Source organism: Hermetia illucens, chromosome 3 (genome assembly GCF_905115235.1).
Source record: "Hermetia illucens chromosome 3, iHerIll2.2.curated.20191125, whole genome shotgun sequence".
Classification (NCBI taxonomy): domain Eukaryota; kingdom Metazoa; phylum Arthropoda; class Insecta; order Diptera; family Stratiomyidae; genus Hermetia; species Hermetia illucens.
The window spans coordinates 151730746-151747584 of record NC_051851.1 but is presented as its reverse complement, the minus strand read 5'-3'; the positions used below and the strand labels follow the sequence as shown (position 1 = coordinate 151747584).

The following is a 16839-nucleotide window of genomic DNA, read 5'->3' as shown; positions in this document are numbered from 1 at the left end:
AAATTCTTGGCATTTGCTAATAATATTAAACTCAGAGTGTGAAGCGTATGAGGTTGGGTATTATCAATACAGGGTTTTCCATCAAATGATTTATTTAAATCGCTTCCTAAAAAATAGAGGCCAATGGAATTTTTAGCTATGTGACACGGAGCTGTCGTGCACTCGTCGTTCCTCACATCCTTTTCTTCAGCCTTTGTCCCATTCACAAGCGGGGTTGGCTCGTCGTGATCGGTTTCGTCATTTTATTTTATCAAATGCCTGATCAGGATGTAATCGCGAGGCCTTTAAATCCCCATCCAGCGTATCAACCACCGGGCGGCTTTTTGGTTGCTTACCATTGACTTCGATATTCACACCAATATTGGTAAGTGAATTCTCGTTGGTGTGAATTACGTGATTACTCATTTCTCTCATTTCAGACGTGATCAAAACGTGTCACGCCGCCAGTATAATGCAACATCTTCGTCCCCATAACCGCAAGACGCCGTTCATTGTCTTTCATAGTCGGCCAACACTCAAAACTATAGAAAGTGGCAGACGGACTACATTGCAGTAAATTTGAGATTTGAGACGTGCGCTGATACGTCGATCACAAAGAGCACCAGTTGAGGAATACCACTTCATCCAGGTTGCGTTAATGTGTGAAGCAATTTCATTGCGCTGTTCTCCATTGGCTGATAGCATCGACTCGAGATATTTAAATCGCTCAGTTCTGACAATGGCAATAACCTGTCCAGAACTAGACGATTTAAATATTTCGGCTCAATGCTATCAGCCAATGGAGAACTGCGTTATGCTCTTCACATAGGGAATTACACAACCTTTTATACCTGAAGCGTCAAGCTTCCGGTTTCCCGACTTGTTGAATATATAAACATTCTTCTAATGGCGTTCAGCTTGCTGGGAGTATGAACTTTAATTTCCGTTATAAGATGCCAATAGACGTTATTAGATACAGCTTCCAACTTTCTACTTCAATCCTTTTAGAAAAGATACTGGGATATCCACCCGAAGTTATTCTGGGAAGATACATGTATAGAAGTCCCGGAAAATTAATCCTGGCAAATATGGTCCTTCCAGTGTACAATTTTAACAGGTGAGATTCTGTAAACCTTCTACATGGCTTCCTCAAAAGCCACTAATCCTACTATATGTAAAGTAGCCAGAAAGATAGCTCAACACCCTTTCAAGCTTTATTCCGCACTACGATAGCTCCCCATCGCATGCGAGTATCGTCACCTAAAATATCGTTAGCTATCGATAGTCTAGCACAGCTAGAGATACTAAAGATACTCTACTAAGCCGCAGAATAGAACGTCGGTGCGTCATTTCGGTTAGTAACGCCTGCGCACCAGCCGTGCGGATGCTATATTCTTGTCGTCACTTATGTATGTAGCGATTTTAGAGCGCTGCCTGCTTCTTGCTTGCTGCCGCTGATTCAGCCTTTCCCGAAGCGCATGCAGCTGTTTCTCAAATCTTCTCAACTCAACCAATTTTAGTTACTCCGAAATACTTAGGCGTATCGAATGCGAACCGAAGTAGTGGAAAAATTGAAAAACCCGAAAAAAAATCGAAAAATCTAAAGTGTCCAAAAAAGATATTTAGTACTAATCTTAGATAATTGCTATTAATTTTACATAATCAATGAAAAAGGCAGTGCCCGGAAAAGTGTTCCCTACGTGATGTTGTGTTGTGCTCATGATATGTGCGCGGTTTCGGTCCGCGAATGATAATCAAACGCAACTCCTAAGCTCCACTCGCTACTTGTACACATACGAATAATGACTAATGAATTTATTTTTAAGCGCAACTGCTACTAAATTTAGTGATGAAGGAAAAACGCGTATCTTAACGAAATCATCCATCACCTGGTAGTGTAGATCGAGAGAAAGATTATCTGAGCACGCATGCACGTACTTAAATGCGTATCCGAAAGATACAGACAGACAGCCAGATCCATACGCACTAGTGAAAATCCGAGATACTCAGCCGAACCGTACTCGTAGGGAGGAGAGTGCAGTTGCATTGCACTCTTCCACATGCATTTCCGTTCTGCAGGTAAGGACCGCTCGCGAATCTGGCGTGAACAATGTGCATCTGAAATAGCGCAATCTGAAAGCTCGCAGCCACATCCTATGTCTGCTGGTCGTTTTCCACTTTATTTTTGGATTTAATAGCTACCACAGCGTGATCCAAGGGGGTGACTGTGTGCATGTACCCATGTACCCTCGGAACACTGCGCCGTCCACAACAATGATAGTATCTGTATCTGCCATTCTTCAGTTTTCGCTTCTCGAATTCGCTATTAGATGATCGCCATCGCCGCTACGGCATTCGCGTAGACTGTGCACGAGTATAGATTTTAGTTATTTGTATTTATATCTGGGTATCCATTCAGCCATGATATCATCGGTACCTTCCATATACAGACGCTGGTATGGAGCTGCTTCAAGATATTATTATTATCATTGAATTCATAATGCAGCACTGCTTTTGGAAAAGGCCTGAAGAGCCGCGCAAGTAATGGCATGTCGCACGGGGTGTCGGCTCTTCCGCTATGAGCTTCAATTGGGAACCTTCCCAGTAGCCAGTTGGAATATTTCAGATAGAACTGACGCAGATAATCCGCTGTAACGGCTATTTAGAGACGCAGAATTTCAAATTGACCTTCCGAGTGGAGAATTTGGCGCGGAAAGCGCTGTGTCGTAACACCTAGTTCCGTATTTTGAACTACACAAGATTTATCCGGGGAAAAGCCTAATTCTAATGCGGGAAAAGATAAATTCGTCATCTTTCCGCAAATCGATACAAATAAATATTTGAAGGTTAACGGAGACAGCTAAGATGCTAAGATCATTTCTGTTTATATTCTTCCTCTAAGACGAGTCATATTTTCAGTGACTAATCTCTGAGCTACACGAGTTCACTCCTCCATGCTTGCAAGATGAACGCAATTTGCAAATTTATGAACCAGCTGGGCGTAGTGTTACGAAAGATTGAGCATTAGTAATGCATTCTGGTATTCCTCAATAGGCGGATTTAACCCTTGCTGCATGCTTTATATGAAGAGCAATAAAGACTATTTGTTTTGTGGGTAACAATAATCTTACAAACCGTTCAACATGCTGACACCGGAAATTCCACCTAATACGAAGTCATTTCGGTGAATGGTCAGCAAGTTACCGGCCATGTAGCGTTCACCCACGTTTTCAATTCCTAGGACCAGTATACATATATTATGTGAACGTACAACGAAAAAATATCTGATCATCATCATGAACGGCGCAACAACCGATATCCGGTCTAGGCCTGCCTTAATAAGGAACTCCAGACATTCCAGTTTCGCGCCGAACTCCACCAATCCGATATCCCTAAAAGCTGTCTGGCGTGCTGACCTACGCCATCGCTCCATCTTAGGCAGGGTCTGCTTCGTCTTCTTTTCCTACCATAGATATTGCCCTTATAGACTTTCCGGGCTGGATCAAGCAAGAGATGGTGCAACTTATGGCCATATTTCAACAGTTTTTCCATCACTTGCCGCAGAGAGAAATTCTGATCTGTTGCTGATTTGCCTGGAGTGAAGCCTCCTTAGTATAGGCCACTGATGTTCTGGGCGTATAGGGGTATTCCGCCTAGCGAGATAGCTGCGAATATCTTATAGATGGTACTCAGCAACGTGATACCTCTATAATTACTGCACTGTGTGATATCTCCCTTTTCATGTATGAGACAGATAATGCCAATCGTCAGGCATTGATTCGCTGTTCCATACCTTGAGCACAAGTTGATGAACCACTTGGTGTAACTGGTCGCCTCCATATTTAACCAATTCGGTTGTAATTCCATCGGCTCCTGCCGACTTATGATTTTTAAGCCGATGAATTGCACGGATTGTTTCTTCTATACTTGGTGGTGACAGTATTTGTCCATCGTTTTCAGTTGGCGGGACCTCCAACTCGCCGATGTTCTGGTTGTTCAGTAGTTCATCAAAGTACTCAACCCATCGCTCCAATATGCCCATTCTGTCGGAAATCAGATTTCCCTCTTTGTCTCGGCACGATGAATATCGAGGTGTATAAAGCTTCATCCTGCTGACTTTTTGGTAAAACTTGCGCGCCTGGTGCGGTTTCTCCCTGTACTTTTCTAGTTCACAGACTTCCTTTCCGTCTGTGAAGTCGCTTCTCCGCTCGACGGAGTTTGTGATAAGTCTCCACGCGTGCCCGCGTCCTTTGAGTAAGCAGCATTCTTCCGTTCCGTTGTTAGCATTCATCGTCAAACCAGCCGTTCCGACTTTTTTTGCGGCTGGAGCCAAGTATGTTTGTGGCCGTATTTATGATGACGTTCTTCAGGTGATTGTGAAGATAATTTGTTGATGGTTCATCTCCAGGATCTCTGTTGACTGCGGTTATTGCATCCATTTCCCCCTTATAGGTGTTGCGGAGGGCTGTGTTGTGGATGGCTTCAGTGTTAACTCTCACCTGATTGTCAGAGGGGATTCTGGGTGATGTTGTTATTCGAGCTCGGAGCACCATACCAACGAGATAGTGATCCGAGTCTATATTGGTCCCCCTGTATGTTCTGACATTCATCAAAGCTGAGATGTGGCGGCGTTCGATCAATACGTGGTCAATTTGGTTGAAAATAGTCCCGTCTGGAGAGGTCTATGTATGTTTCTGGACCACGTTACGCGCAAACCAGGTGCTTCCAACAATCATTTCGTGTGACACTGCTAATTGAATAATCCGCAGTCCGCTATCATTTGTATTTTAATGTAAGCTATGGAAGCCAACGTATCGCCTGAATACGGGCTGTTAAAATCTCTATGATCCCACCCGGAAAGTCTATAAGGGCAATATCTATGGTAGAAAAAGAAGACGAGGCAGACCCTGCCTAAGATGGAGCGATGGCGTAGGTCAGGACGCCAGACAGCTTTTAGGGATATCAAATTGGCGGAACTCGGCGCAAAACCGGGATGTCTGGAGTTCCTTATTAAGGCAGGCCTAGACCGGATACCGGTTGTTGCGCCGTTGATGATGATGATAATGATTTTGATATCATGTCTTGGGCAGGCTTCGAGGGTTCGTTCTACTGCCTCATAGAAGGTATCCTTTCTCCGACTCTGCAGTTTCCTCTGTAGGGGTGTGGACGTTTATGAAGCTTATATTTTTAAATTAGCCTCGCAAACACAAAGTGTATAGCCTTTCGCTTATATTTTCAATAATAGCAAATAACGGCAGGTTCCATTTTTTGGCTGACTAAGAAACCTACTCCGAGCACATTGTTTTCTGGATGACCGTTATAATATATGATTTAGCGGCTCTTCTCCAGGAAACCGGTCCCTGTCCATCGCATCTCTTGTAACGCTGTTACATCAGCCTTATATTGGGACAGGGTATCGGCTAGCTGCTCATCAGTATTCAGTCTGCACAGGGAGCCCACGTTCCATGAGAAAATGCGCAAATCGTTAATCCGTTGCCGTTGCCGAGTTCGTCGTTTTATTATCCGTCCAGTTCGAGGCTCCTGTTGTAGCTTCGTAACTTCGGTTTTCCATGTAGGGTTGTCAGCCCTACTCATCCCCCAACCTGGAAGACCAGTTGGTACAATTTGTCCCGTTTTTAGGCGCAGGAGACTCGCCTTCATCCTTCTCCGTCTGCAGCTTTTCGTTAAGAAAGAGCTCCCAGCAGTCACCACGTGGAGGTGGAGACAGGGTTTGGTAGTAGAGCTGTTGGTGTTGATTCACCAAGCGTTTCCCAGATTCTATGTTCCATCGTGGGTACCAATCCATATCCCTAATTGGAAATCTATCTCCCATCTTCAACCACTACATATAGTGCTCTCCCCAGGATGTCCGGAAAATTGTGTACTCAAATTGCAAAAGAAAGACCATGAATAGAATAGTCTCCTCTTCTTGATAGATGGCATATCCCCGTTTCCGTGTTATAATCCACACATCCAAAGGTATTTAGCCTGCAAACACCTAGATTTATTTCCTCTTTGGAAATTGCACTAAACACGATCGGACCGGGTTCACAATGAGGTGCTACTTCGCGATGGGAGCTCTGGCCAACATCAGCACGCTCACAACACACCTTTCCCACGATTTCCAGGTTGGATCTAGCTCCTGGACACTCTTAGTGTAGTGATGAGTTCCTACTATACTATTGCAAAAAACGTCGGATAGGGACTGACCTGATGCTGAAGACTTTTGGCTATCGAAAACGGCTTATGATTGGTGTTTGGAATGTGCGCACGTTCCTTTACAACGGTGGCAAGTGTTCTCGAGAATGCTAGTTTCTCCAACTTGGGCGAGAATTCCAATGATATAAGCTCTAAATTCTGGGCCTAAATGAAGAAAGATGTTAGGACCCCATGACCCCAACGTGCTTGTTTACTCTAGAAAACCAAGTGGTAACAGACGCGAATCAAGTCACAGTTGTGCTTCTCCCCGAGTGAGTCGCCCCTAAAGCACTTGGCGCAGAACATTAAAGGAGGAACGCAGGGGTCTCGGGAAGTCCTGGGGAAAACTGAAGTGCATTTCAGCAAACCGTGAAGGATGGCACGTAGGTGTGGTTCACAGGCGACACCCCACCAAGAGATATATATACTCGAGTGCGCCATCCAGTGGCCGTTATCAACGACCTCTATTGCGCAAAAGTCGAACCCCTAAGAAGTCGACAAAAATGCGGGAAAGAATAAATAGAACCTCGAATAGATGTCACTACTTTAGGTTCTATCACCGCATGAAAAAAATTTAAGTTGTAACAGTATGTGGAGTTCAGACCCTCTGAAAATACCCCCACTCTTTTGCCTAGAGAGAGCACTAGTGCACACTAGCATTTATCGTGGCTCAATTCGCCTCTGACCTAAACTTCGCCTCAACGAAATTGTAAAATCAAAAATCTTGAAGATGTCGCTCAACCTCCGTCTTTCATTCATAAACCTTGTACAATGGAACATTATGTACTCCGACAGTCCGTTGGTAAAAGGACTACCTCCATCGCTTCTTGAGGAACACCTATAATACCACTTAGAATGCATTCTATCAGCCCGCTCTCCGTCCGGGAATCGTCCCGGAGAGAAATCTCACCAAAAGGTAGCATTTGATTTGTCGTGCTACATTGTGTGATCAATAAGAAGTATAAAAATAATTAGTTTATTATATTATTAGAAAACCTTAATCGTTTTTAAAGTAGGATCCTTATACTTCAAGACACCGTATATAACGTGTTTGACAGTTATTAAATGCCTTCTGGAAGTCGTTTATCGGAAAGCTGCCGAGAATCCTTGTAAGTTTTCTATGAATTCAAATTGTCGTCCCTACATGCTTCCTGGAAAGCAAGGGAAAAAGTCTATTGGAATAGTGTCTCGGATATAAGGGGATGAAGTAACGTCACAACGCCATATCGAGCCAGCTAATCCCACAGAACATGGCATGGTGGGACGGCACATTGTCCTAAGAAGCTTCCACGAACTGGCGATGTCTGGCCGCACCCGTTTGACTGTCGAGGGTTTGCCTAGAAAGTCACAACTCTTTGACAAAACGATGATCAAAAAAGACCAGAAACATGGCTTTTAACTTGGACTTATTGTGTGCCATTCCGAATTTCAGCGTTTCTGTTCCGAGTCGTACTGAAAACACCAGGGTTCGTCTTCAATAATCACGCTGCTGAATTTACAAACAATTCACCTTTCAGTCATCGCTAAAAATTCCTGCGATAAACTTCCCGCACACTTTCCTCACTGTCAAACTCTCGTAGAGGTCCTCTTTGAGCACAGTTATGTGTGTTTTTCTGCCCCGTTTTACTAGCTCAACCTCCTTTAAATGTCCCTTCACCCGAGCGCTGACTAAGCGTGTGGTTTGCCTTATGTGAGCATCACGCATGGGCAGCTTTTGCATCCTGTAGATGCCGTTTTTTCCACCTGGTCCTTACGGTCTTTTTCATTGTCAAATAGCCCATTGAGCGTGTCAGCCTTACTTAATCCTACCGCCTCGATTCCTTCTTTGACTAAGATTCAGCTGGAAACGTGTCAGTCGAGTAAGTTATGCTGGGGTGTTGTGTGTTCTTCTTCATCCTGTCTTGTTCGAACGGGATTTTCATGTGATTCCATTCTTTCGTATCCTGCACCTTCCCTTTGCTGGTGTGAGTGGTTAGACGTCTTAACAATGGTGCATTGTATACTTATTGGCTTCCTGTATATGTCGAATTCGAAGTTATCCTTTCATATATTTAGAGCAATATGAAGAGGACTCACCGAATATTATTTAAGACTTTGGTAGTCAGGTAGCTTCTATCTCTTCCACTGGGCGGAAAATACTTCTTTCTTTAGGCTCGATGAAAACATGCTAATGAACCACTCCTGTCTGGTCTTAACGGCCAACTTAAGAGCTTAACTCGGAATTCTCTCCAATTCATGCCCAAAAATAATCAAATTTAAACTTCCTTTAAGTTAATGAGTTTTTATTATTCACTGAATTTCAGAATTCAGCGGAATTCCACGGCGAATAATAAAAACTAATTGACTTAAAGAAAATTGAAGTTTGTTTATTTTTTAGCATGAGTTCAGTGAATGCAAACGAGCCGAGTGCAACACTCATTACTTTTCTGAAGTTTTCTTATCATCAATACGTCCGTATGTCAGTTCTCCCTGGGTAACTCCCGAGATCGACGAAACCTTGTGCTTAATCGTTAGCCCTGATCTACGTTCTTCCTTATTTTCAACGCGAGCACGGGTATGCCATTCCGCTGGTTCATATTAGCCTCAATGTATAATACAATTTTCTACAGCATTCTCGCTTGCTCCATTATATTGGCTTCTTAAGACTACTTGGAAATTCCTCGTCTCTTCCTCCAGGTCCCCCCCCCCTCCTCTTGCCGTTTCGCAAAATATCCTCGCTCAGAGATAAAATAATCTCTACGTCAAAATTTCCTGAAATCATCCTACTTTTTTGTTCACTTGCAGAACGCCTCCCCTTCCTCAGTTTCCGATGTCAAAAGAGATGGTCATATTCTGTAGCTTCTCCTCTGATTTTATGTAAGTGGTGCATTGGCTTCACGAGAAAATCGATTGGTTACATAGTTGCTATAATGTAGAGTGACATGGTTTACAGGCTGACTGAAAACTTTCACCGCAGTTAAATGATGTCAGACGTTATCCATACCAGCAATGTAATTGCATTTCTTGCTTTGTCACAAGCGTACAATGGGTGTGCCGAACTTCAACTTTATATCGCCCATAAAATTGAGATATTTGATGACCAAGCCGAGGTGATTCTATGAATAACAATTGGAATATTCACGTTTTTGTTCTTCCTTCAATAGTGATCAAATTCACCTGCATCCTTCCATTACTTCCCTTTATCTCTCTTTCGTTTACGGTTACATATCAATCAACGTCCTCGGGTTCCTCCATAACCACGGCCAAGACTAAGTTGTCGACGAATTCCACTGTAGTATGCAAGTTTGGGACAGATAGGCAAGTATGTCATTATAAATAATAGTCTACAAAAAGGACTTCAGCGCACACAACCCTGTAACACTTCTGCGTATTCAAACGCTTCTTAGGTCTATTGTCCGTATCATAACACAGAATTCTTTTCAAAAGGTGGCGCTATACGGGTTTAGTTAAATAGCCCGCTACACTATCTTTCCTTGCGCGCCCTCAATCTACTCGCATTTAGCTGAATTGAAGGCATTCTTCACGTATAGCGCCACCCTTTTGCGGCATTTATTACAAACAATCACTGCTCACGCTAATTAATCCATAGAATCGAGATCTACAGAACCCTAAGAATCCATCTCCACTTTTGTCGCCCCCCTCCCCCCATACTCGAGGAAGGCAATCAGGCCCCAGCGTTCAAGATACTCATCTGAAGTGCCTCTTACCATAAAACCTCACTGGAAGTTATTTTGTACCATGGGAACCGGGATAGCCCTTCATGAGCCTTTGGTCTAGGAGATTTCCTGAAGATTCGTTCTCGGCCGTTATAGACTCCTCTCTTCAAGATTCCATCATAGTGTACAAAAAGCATATAGGATGCATGTCGAGTTTGGGCAACACTAAATTTTGATGTTTCAGTGACGCAGGAAATATTCCATCATTGAACAACTCCGACCTCGCCGTAACAGTTAACTTAAAGGAATACCGCCGAAGTGAGGTGTTTGGTTGTACACCAGCCTGCTGCATATCTTTAGCAGTTTTTGTTCCGTTACAGCAGGTATTACTACCGCGTGGGGTAGTTATGCACCTCTACAACCTTACTTCACTCACACTCACTCAAATCGGCCACTCGTAGATTGTCCATAGGTTTTTTTGAGATTAACTCAAGGTTGTATGGAGAAAATCCAGGTCCGAAATGCAAATTGTACGCCCCTCCCGCTTCCTTCGAAATCACACTCAGCCCAATTCTGTTCAAGTCTTGATTCTGGACCCATCATCACTTCCTTTCCCCTTCCTTCGACAAATCTGCGTACGCTTATTATTGCCACTTTCACCTCCGATTAGCAGGTACCCCAACAAGAATAAATTTTGAGCGATCCCACAGTGACTAAAATTTATTTCTATGTACTTAGTTGTCTCAATGCAGCTGCACTTGTTGCTTCCGACAACGTGCTTGCTATCCTTTATCTGCAGCTTTCGCATGTCAAATCGATAATTGACATCACAAATGACCTGACAAGAGGCACTTGAAGCTTCTAATCAAAGAAGTCTACCCTCTGAAGCGGTACCCTACCCATCCAACACAAATTTTCATCAAATCCAGAAGCTGCCACACTGCCTCTGGTGATGGTCGAATTATCATAGTCGGTGTGCCACTGCTGAGAGGGAGAATCCGCTGCTTTTTCAGAATCTCTTCAGCTCCAACATGAGATCTCCCTTTTGGTCACATCAGATCCTATTGACGTTTCCCCTAGTCCTTTAGGATCATGATCTGCTGTCACCTTCTCTAGCATGCCCGCGTAAGGCATATTTCCCGTGCTTAAGATGGCAATTACCTTGGGGCGCACTATATTTTTTTTTCTTTGCTTAAAATTTTTAGGTTCAACCATAGTTCAATCGTCATGCACTTTTGGTTTGGGCATCGGTTCGCTTACTAAGTTTACACTCTTGGCGTTTGGGCACTGAATACACCTATCAGCTACCAGAGGACACACCTAAAAGGAAATCTACCCATTCCTCACAAGCTTATCCCTCGGTCACACGTACTTTTCAAAAGGGACATATGCGGTGGGCGTATGGAAACCGCTAAATCCTATGAATATAGTGAGGATATGACTTGATGTGTAGTTTAAGGGAGGAACTCGTCATTGCGGCTAATTTTCAGTTTAAAATCAGCTTTTTTGTCCGGATAGCTGAGTGGTTAAAGCGCAAGGCTGTCGTACGGAAGGTCGCGGTTCAAATCTCACTAGTGGCAGTGGGATTTGTGTCGTAATTTGACGTCGGATACCAGTCGACTCAGCTGTGAATGAGTACCTGACTCAAATCAGGGTAATAATCTCGGACGAGCGCAATGCTGGCCACATTGCCTCCTACAGTCTACTGTAGTGTATCCTTAAGGTCTTGAATAAAATGCTCTAACACACTTCCAGGCCCTGATCCAAAATGGATTGTCGCGCCAACGATTATTATTATTTTTAGTTTTATAGCTTTGAACTAGTAAAACGTACCTGTCTAATCAATCCTGCAGGGTATTTCTTCTTCCGTCTTCTTTATCATAGCGTTGCCTTCAACCACCTCGACATAACAGATGCGTCCGCTAGTTTCTTCTACCTTATAGTAAAGCGCTGATGTTGTCGACTGAATCCTTCCACCCTTTCCCCGGCTTCTTGACCAAATGGTGGGGCGATTTTTATATTCCACCAAGCCCTTTTTGGCCTTAGCACCCAAAGAACATACCTGCGAACCGCTTCGGTCATGCTGCTCCCAGGGCAGAGGTGAGCAGCGTCGGATGAGTTGCCTCTGCTCTGAACGAAACCGTTAGTTGTCTTTTATTTTTTTTATTGTTTGGGCGCTAAGCATAAAAAGAGGTATCGGTAGACCACGAAAGTGGGGGCAATTTGGCTCTCCATTTGGTCCAGTCCATCATCAAGTGGATGTGAATTTAGGATCCCTCAATCCTTAACCAAAAACTTCTCGAGAATATATTTAACAGTGCAGCTGAAATCTATCCATTGCCGAGAGTTCAACTCTTGAGCAGCCTAGGTTCTCCCCGATTTAACACATAGGGCTTGGGATTATTTTCTTTGATTTTGGTAAACATCCTGTTATCCAAACAAAATACTGAAATACCCCCGCCGATATCGCATGTTAATTTACCATTTTTTTCACAGAAGGAACAGTTTCTGCCAGAATTTCCTCCTCTCCAGATTTATTCAATTGGGGCCTTATCGTGCCATTTCCGAACCATTTTAAAAGCTTCGCGGCTATACCATTGATTCCCTCAGATCTCATCCGTGGTGATGAATTGACGCACGAAATCTTTGTTATTTTCCTTAAAACGCTCTAAATGTTACTGAGATGCGTTTGTTCCATTCTTTAAGAATCCGTCACGCACGGCTTTCTGAAACTCCAAAATTTCACTAAAAATATAGCTTACACTGCTCACTGAAATGCGTAATGATTCTATTAATTCATTGTGTGTCACTCGATGATTTTCTAAAACCATATCCTCTATTTTTCTTTTATTTTTTGAATTTTTTCGGCATCGTGCAAGTGGATCGTCTTCAATACTTGTAAACCATTATTTTTGAAGGAGCAGAATCACCTAAGACATTTACCATTTCAGTATAAACCTCCGTGGGTCTCAAACCATTTTGATATACTTAGTATTTATTTTTGGTTGAAACCCGACTTTTATCCTTATCATGACTTTGTAATCATCTTTCGTTTTCTTCTTCTTTTTCTTCAACCTTTATCCCGTTCACAAGCGGAGTCAGCCATTAATGCTCGGTAGCACACTTTTAAAAAGTTGTCTTTCCATTTTTTATAAAATTATCTGAGCTCTTTTGTGAGGGTCGTTATATTGGACTTTGTTAACTCTAGTTGTGTATATTGTCTTCAATATAATACAGGGTGCGGCAGCATAACTTCCTTTTTTCAAAACTCAATAAAAACTATTGTATGCATGGGAAAATATTTATTTATTTGTTATAATGTAGGTACATGTCTAAAGTTTTTATTTACATTGTTTTGAAGATCAAATCTGTTAGGTGACGCCCCCCATTCTCCATACATTGCGTAAACCGTCATCAATGAAGGTGCAGCCCAAGATCTCGCACCAACTGCCGCCTGCTCGATCTGCACGAAGGCGTCTCGGGTATTTTTTCCCATGATGTCGATATCGTCAGCATAGGCCAGTAGTTAGGTGGACTTCAAGAGAATCGTGCCTGTCGCATTTACCTCAGCATCACGGATCACTTTCTCCAGGGCCAGGTTAAAGAGGACGCATGATAAGGCGTTGCTGTTGAATGGTCTTGAGAGTGATCCCGCTGCTTTTATCTGGCCTCGCACATTGATCAGGATCAGCCTGAATTCTCTCATGTCCGTGTACAGTTTTACCCTGGCTATGCTATCATAGACGGCCGATGAAAAAATGGTGCAACTTATGGCTATGTTCCAACAATTTTTCCATCCCTTGCCGCACAGAGAAAATCTGATCTGTTACTGATTTTCCTGGAGTGAAGCCTCTTTGGTAAGAGCCCATGATGTTCTGGACGTATCGGGCTATTCGGCCTAGTAAGATAGCGGAGAATATCTTATAGATTGTACTCAGCAACGTGATACCTCTATAATTGCTACACTGCGCGATTTCCCTCTTTTTATGTATGTGACAGATAATGCCCCGTTGCCAGTTGTCAGGCATATATTCGCTGTCCCATACCATACGCATAAGTTGATGAACCGCTTGGTGTAGTTGGTCGCCTCCATATTTAACCAGTTCGGCTGCAATTCTATCGGCTCCTGCCGACTTATTTTATTTAGGCCGATGAATTGCACGGACTATTTCTTCTAGACTTGGTGGTCGCAGTATTTGTCCGTCGTCTTCAGTTGGCAGGACCTCTAACTTGGCGATATTGTAGTTGTTAGGCAGTTCATCAAAATACTCAACCCATCTCTCCAAAATGCCAATATGATTCGAAATCAAATTTTCCTGTTTGTCTCTGCAGGCTGAGCATCGAGGTGTATAAGGCTTCATCTTGCTGACTTGTCGGTAAAACTCCGGCGCCTGATACAGTTGCTCTCTGCACTTTTTGAGTACGTGATATTTGATATTTGATTTTGAGTTCGTGATAAGTCTTTACGCGTGTCCGCGCTCTTTGAGAATGCAACATTAGTCGGTATGCTGCATTCTCTGTTGCTTCCGTTGCTAGCTTACATTCATCGTCGAACCAGCCGTTCCGACTTTTTTTGCAACTACAGACAAGTATGTGTGTGACCATACCAATGCTGACATTCGTTAGGTAGCTGCAAAGGTCATTTGTTAATACTTCACCTCCAGGACCTCTGTTGACTGCGATTATTGCGGTATCCATTTTCCCTGTGTTGTGAATGGCTTCACTGCTAACTTTCACCTGATTGTCAGAACACCATGCCAACGAGATAGTGATATTGTTACCAAGCTTTCTAACTAAATATTCGCCCTGCTTAGTACCATGTCCTTGCTAATTACCATTATTACAAATTGTAACTGATGTCACACATATTTTTCCAAAATGATTTTCATCCAAGTAATTTTCCGTTTCCAAATTGATGTTTTATTCATGCCTGCTGAAATCCTTGACAACCCACATTTTTGATTTGACGTGTCATCCTTCAAGCAGCCATACAAATGTTTATTCGCCCGATGCGATCAATGGCTTTTCAGTTACGAAATTATTCAGCCATCTTTTGATAAAACTGCGACTAATTTTTTTTTAATATAAGAAATGGACTCGATGAATGAAATTAGCAATAATTTTCCTCAATTTCTATTTTCAGCTAACATAAAGACTGTCGTTCATTTGCTATGTTTAGATAATATTTTCATATTGGAAAGACATTTTTCTGTTGTATTGAGGATCGTACCGATAAATATAAGTTTTAGTTAAATATAGTTGAACAAAAAACAAAAAAAAAAATATGGCAGAACCAGCTAGTCAAGGTGATAGTGTTGTTGCACAATCGCCCGAAGTTAAAAATGCCCTAAAAACGACGCCTGATACACAAATTCCAGTTATGACCCGGGAAAGGAGTTTCATTCGAACATCAAATAATCAGGTGAATACCATTTTCTTTAATTTATTTTTATAATAAATTTTCCTTTCTTCTATTTGAGTGTGAAATCGGTTTAAAAAAGAAATGAAGGCAATCCTGAAAATCAAATTGAATTAGTTATTTATATACGGTTTGGACAAAAAATAGCTCACACGAGCGAATACAATCTTTTTTCTATTTGTATCTTTTTTTTTAAAAATTTTGTGTTCTTTTACTACGGAAATATTGGGAAAACATTTATGATGACATCAAATTATTTGAACATAAATTCAAAATAAAAATAAAATTAAAACGAATAAATGGAGCACTAAAATCGAAAGCATGTGATTTGAAGGCGTTACCTAAAATCTGCAATTTTCTTCCGTTTCTCTTTAGAAAATTTAAACTAATTTTCGAAATTTCAATTTCTAAACAGAACAACATCAAACGACGGAGTTTGGCATTGAATCAACAAATATCAGCACAACAATATTCCAATCCAATAAGGGGAAAACCGGCAATGGAGCTCTATCGTCCTCCAAGTAAGTTCGTGTACTTGTGTGAAATGACATAATTCAATTCTCACTCGCTCATTCATTGAAAAATTTTTGGAAGAATAAATACAGAAGTCTCTACTGAATTCAGTAAAAACAAGTAGAATTTCTTATGTTCTTGGTTATTCACAAAGAGCTATTATTCTGGCTGTTTTTAGATAATGGCGAGGCTCGCTGGAGACCTCCTTCAGCACCTGAACCTGAAGCTCCTTTTACTGAGCTTTTTCAGTATCTGAATTAGTTTTTATTCAAGATGTTGATTGCTTGTCAGTATCTAAACCCGATAAAGTGTGCTTGCTTGAGGACATTTTATTCAAAAGCGTGACCTCGTAGAACATCTAAATATTTTTTAAAAAAAATTGTTTGTTCTCTGTTTTTTAAACTAAACGTTTAGTGCCCATTTTAAGCAAACAACCTCCTTTGACCAAAATGCCTGAAGAACAATATAAAATTTAAAAAAAACATCTTACACTTGTGGAAGAAATACTAAACTCTAGGAAGCTCCCAATTAATTTGATTTTTGTTGGCCAGGACTCGTTTTAATTATGTGTCACATCAGCAATAAAAGCTGGAAGATATCTTAAAGGATATCTAAAATAGAAATAATGCAGATATGAGATTTGGGGTATCAAATGGAAGTTTTCGATTAAAAGGCCTTAGTTTCGACATCAATTGGAAAGCGAGTTCTGGATTAAAAAGTAGTCACTTACTTCACGGGCCCATTTTAAGTATCTACACAGCAAAAGAAAAATATGAAAAGCATCTTGGTGGTGTCTGTATGTGACATCTAAGCCTATAAATATTCCATCCATACCGATATTGACTTTTGACAATTTACTATACACCACTTCTCCTCCTTAAGTTACATCATATACGAAGCGCAATACTAAAAAGTTTGGTGGGAATCCTACCACTACTCAGAAATTTATAATAGGTTAAAATTACTTTTTTAGCGCCAAATTACTACCCTTTCTAGGAAAAAATTATCAGGATTACATTGAAGTGAATAGACAGACATAATCGGCATATGTGCATACATATATACACTATGAGC

The 16839-nt window shown here is 41.8% G+C and overlaps 1 protein-coding gene across 3 annotated transcripts in view; it reads left to right on the top strand.

Moving 5' to 3' along the window:
* Positions 1-1408: 1408 nt before the first annotated feature.
* The window catches only part of LOC119652601, a 28055-nt gene continuing 12624 nt past the window's right edge, over positions 1409-16839 (top strand). For 2 of the 3 annotated variants that reach the window (XM_038056832.1, XM_038056830.1), the window contains exons 1-3: positions 1411-2058; positions 14977-15255; positions 15668-15773. In XM_038056832.1, coding sequence (XP_037912760.1) covers positions 15118-15255; positions 15668-15773 — 244 coding nt within the window. In that variant the 5' untranslated portion in view covers positions 1411-2058; positions 14977-15117. Of the gene's footprint in view, positions 2059-14976; positions 15256-15667; positions 15774-16839 lie in introns of all 3 variants that reach the window. The other variant, XM_038056831.1, reaches the window with a different exon arrangement.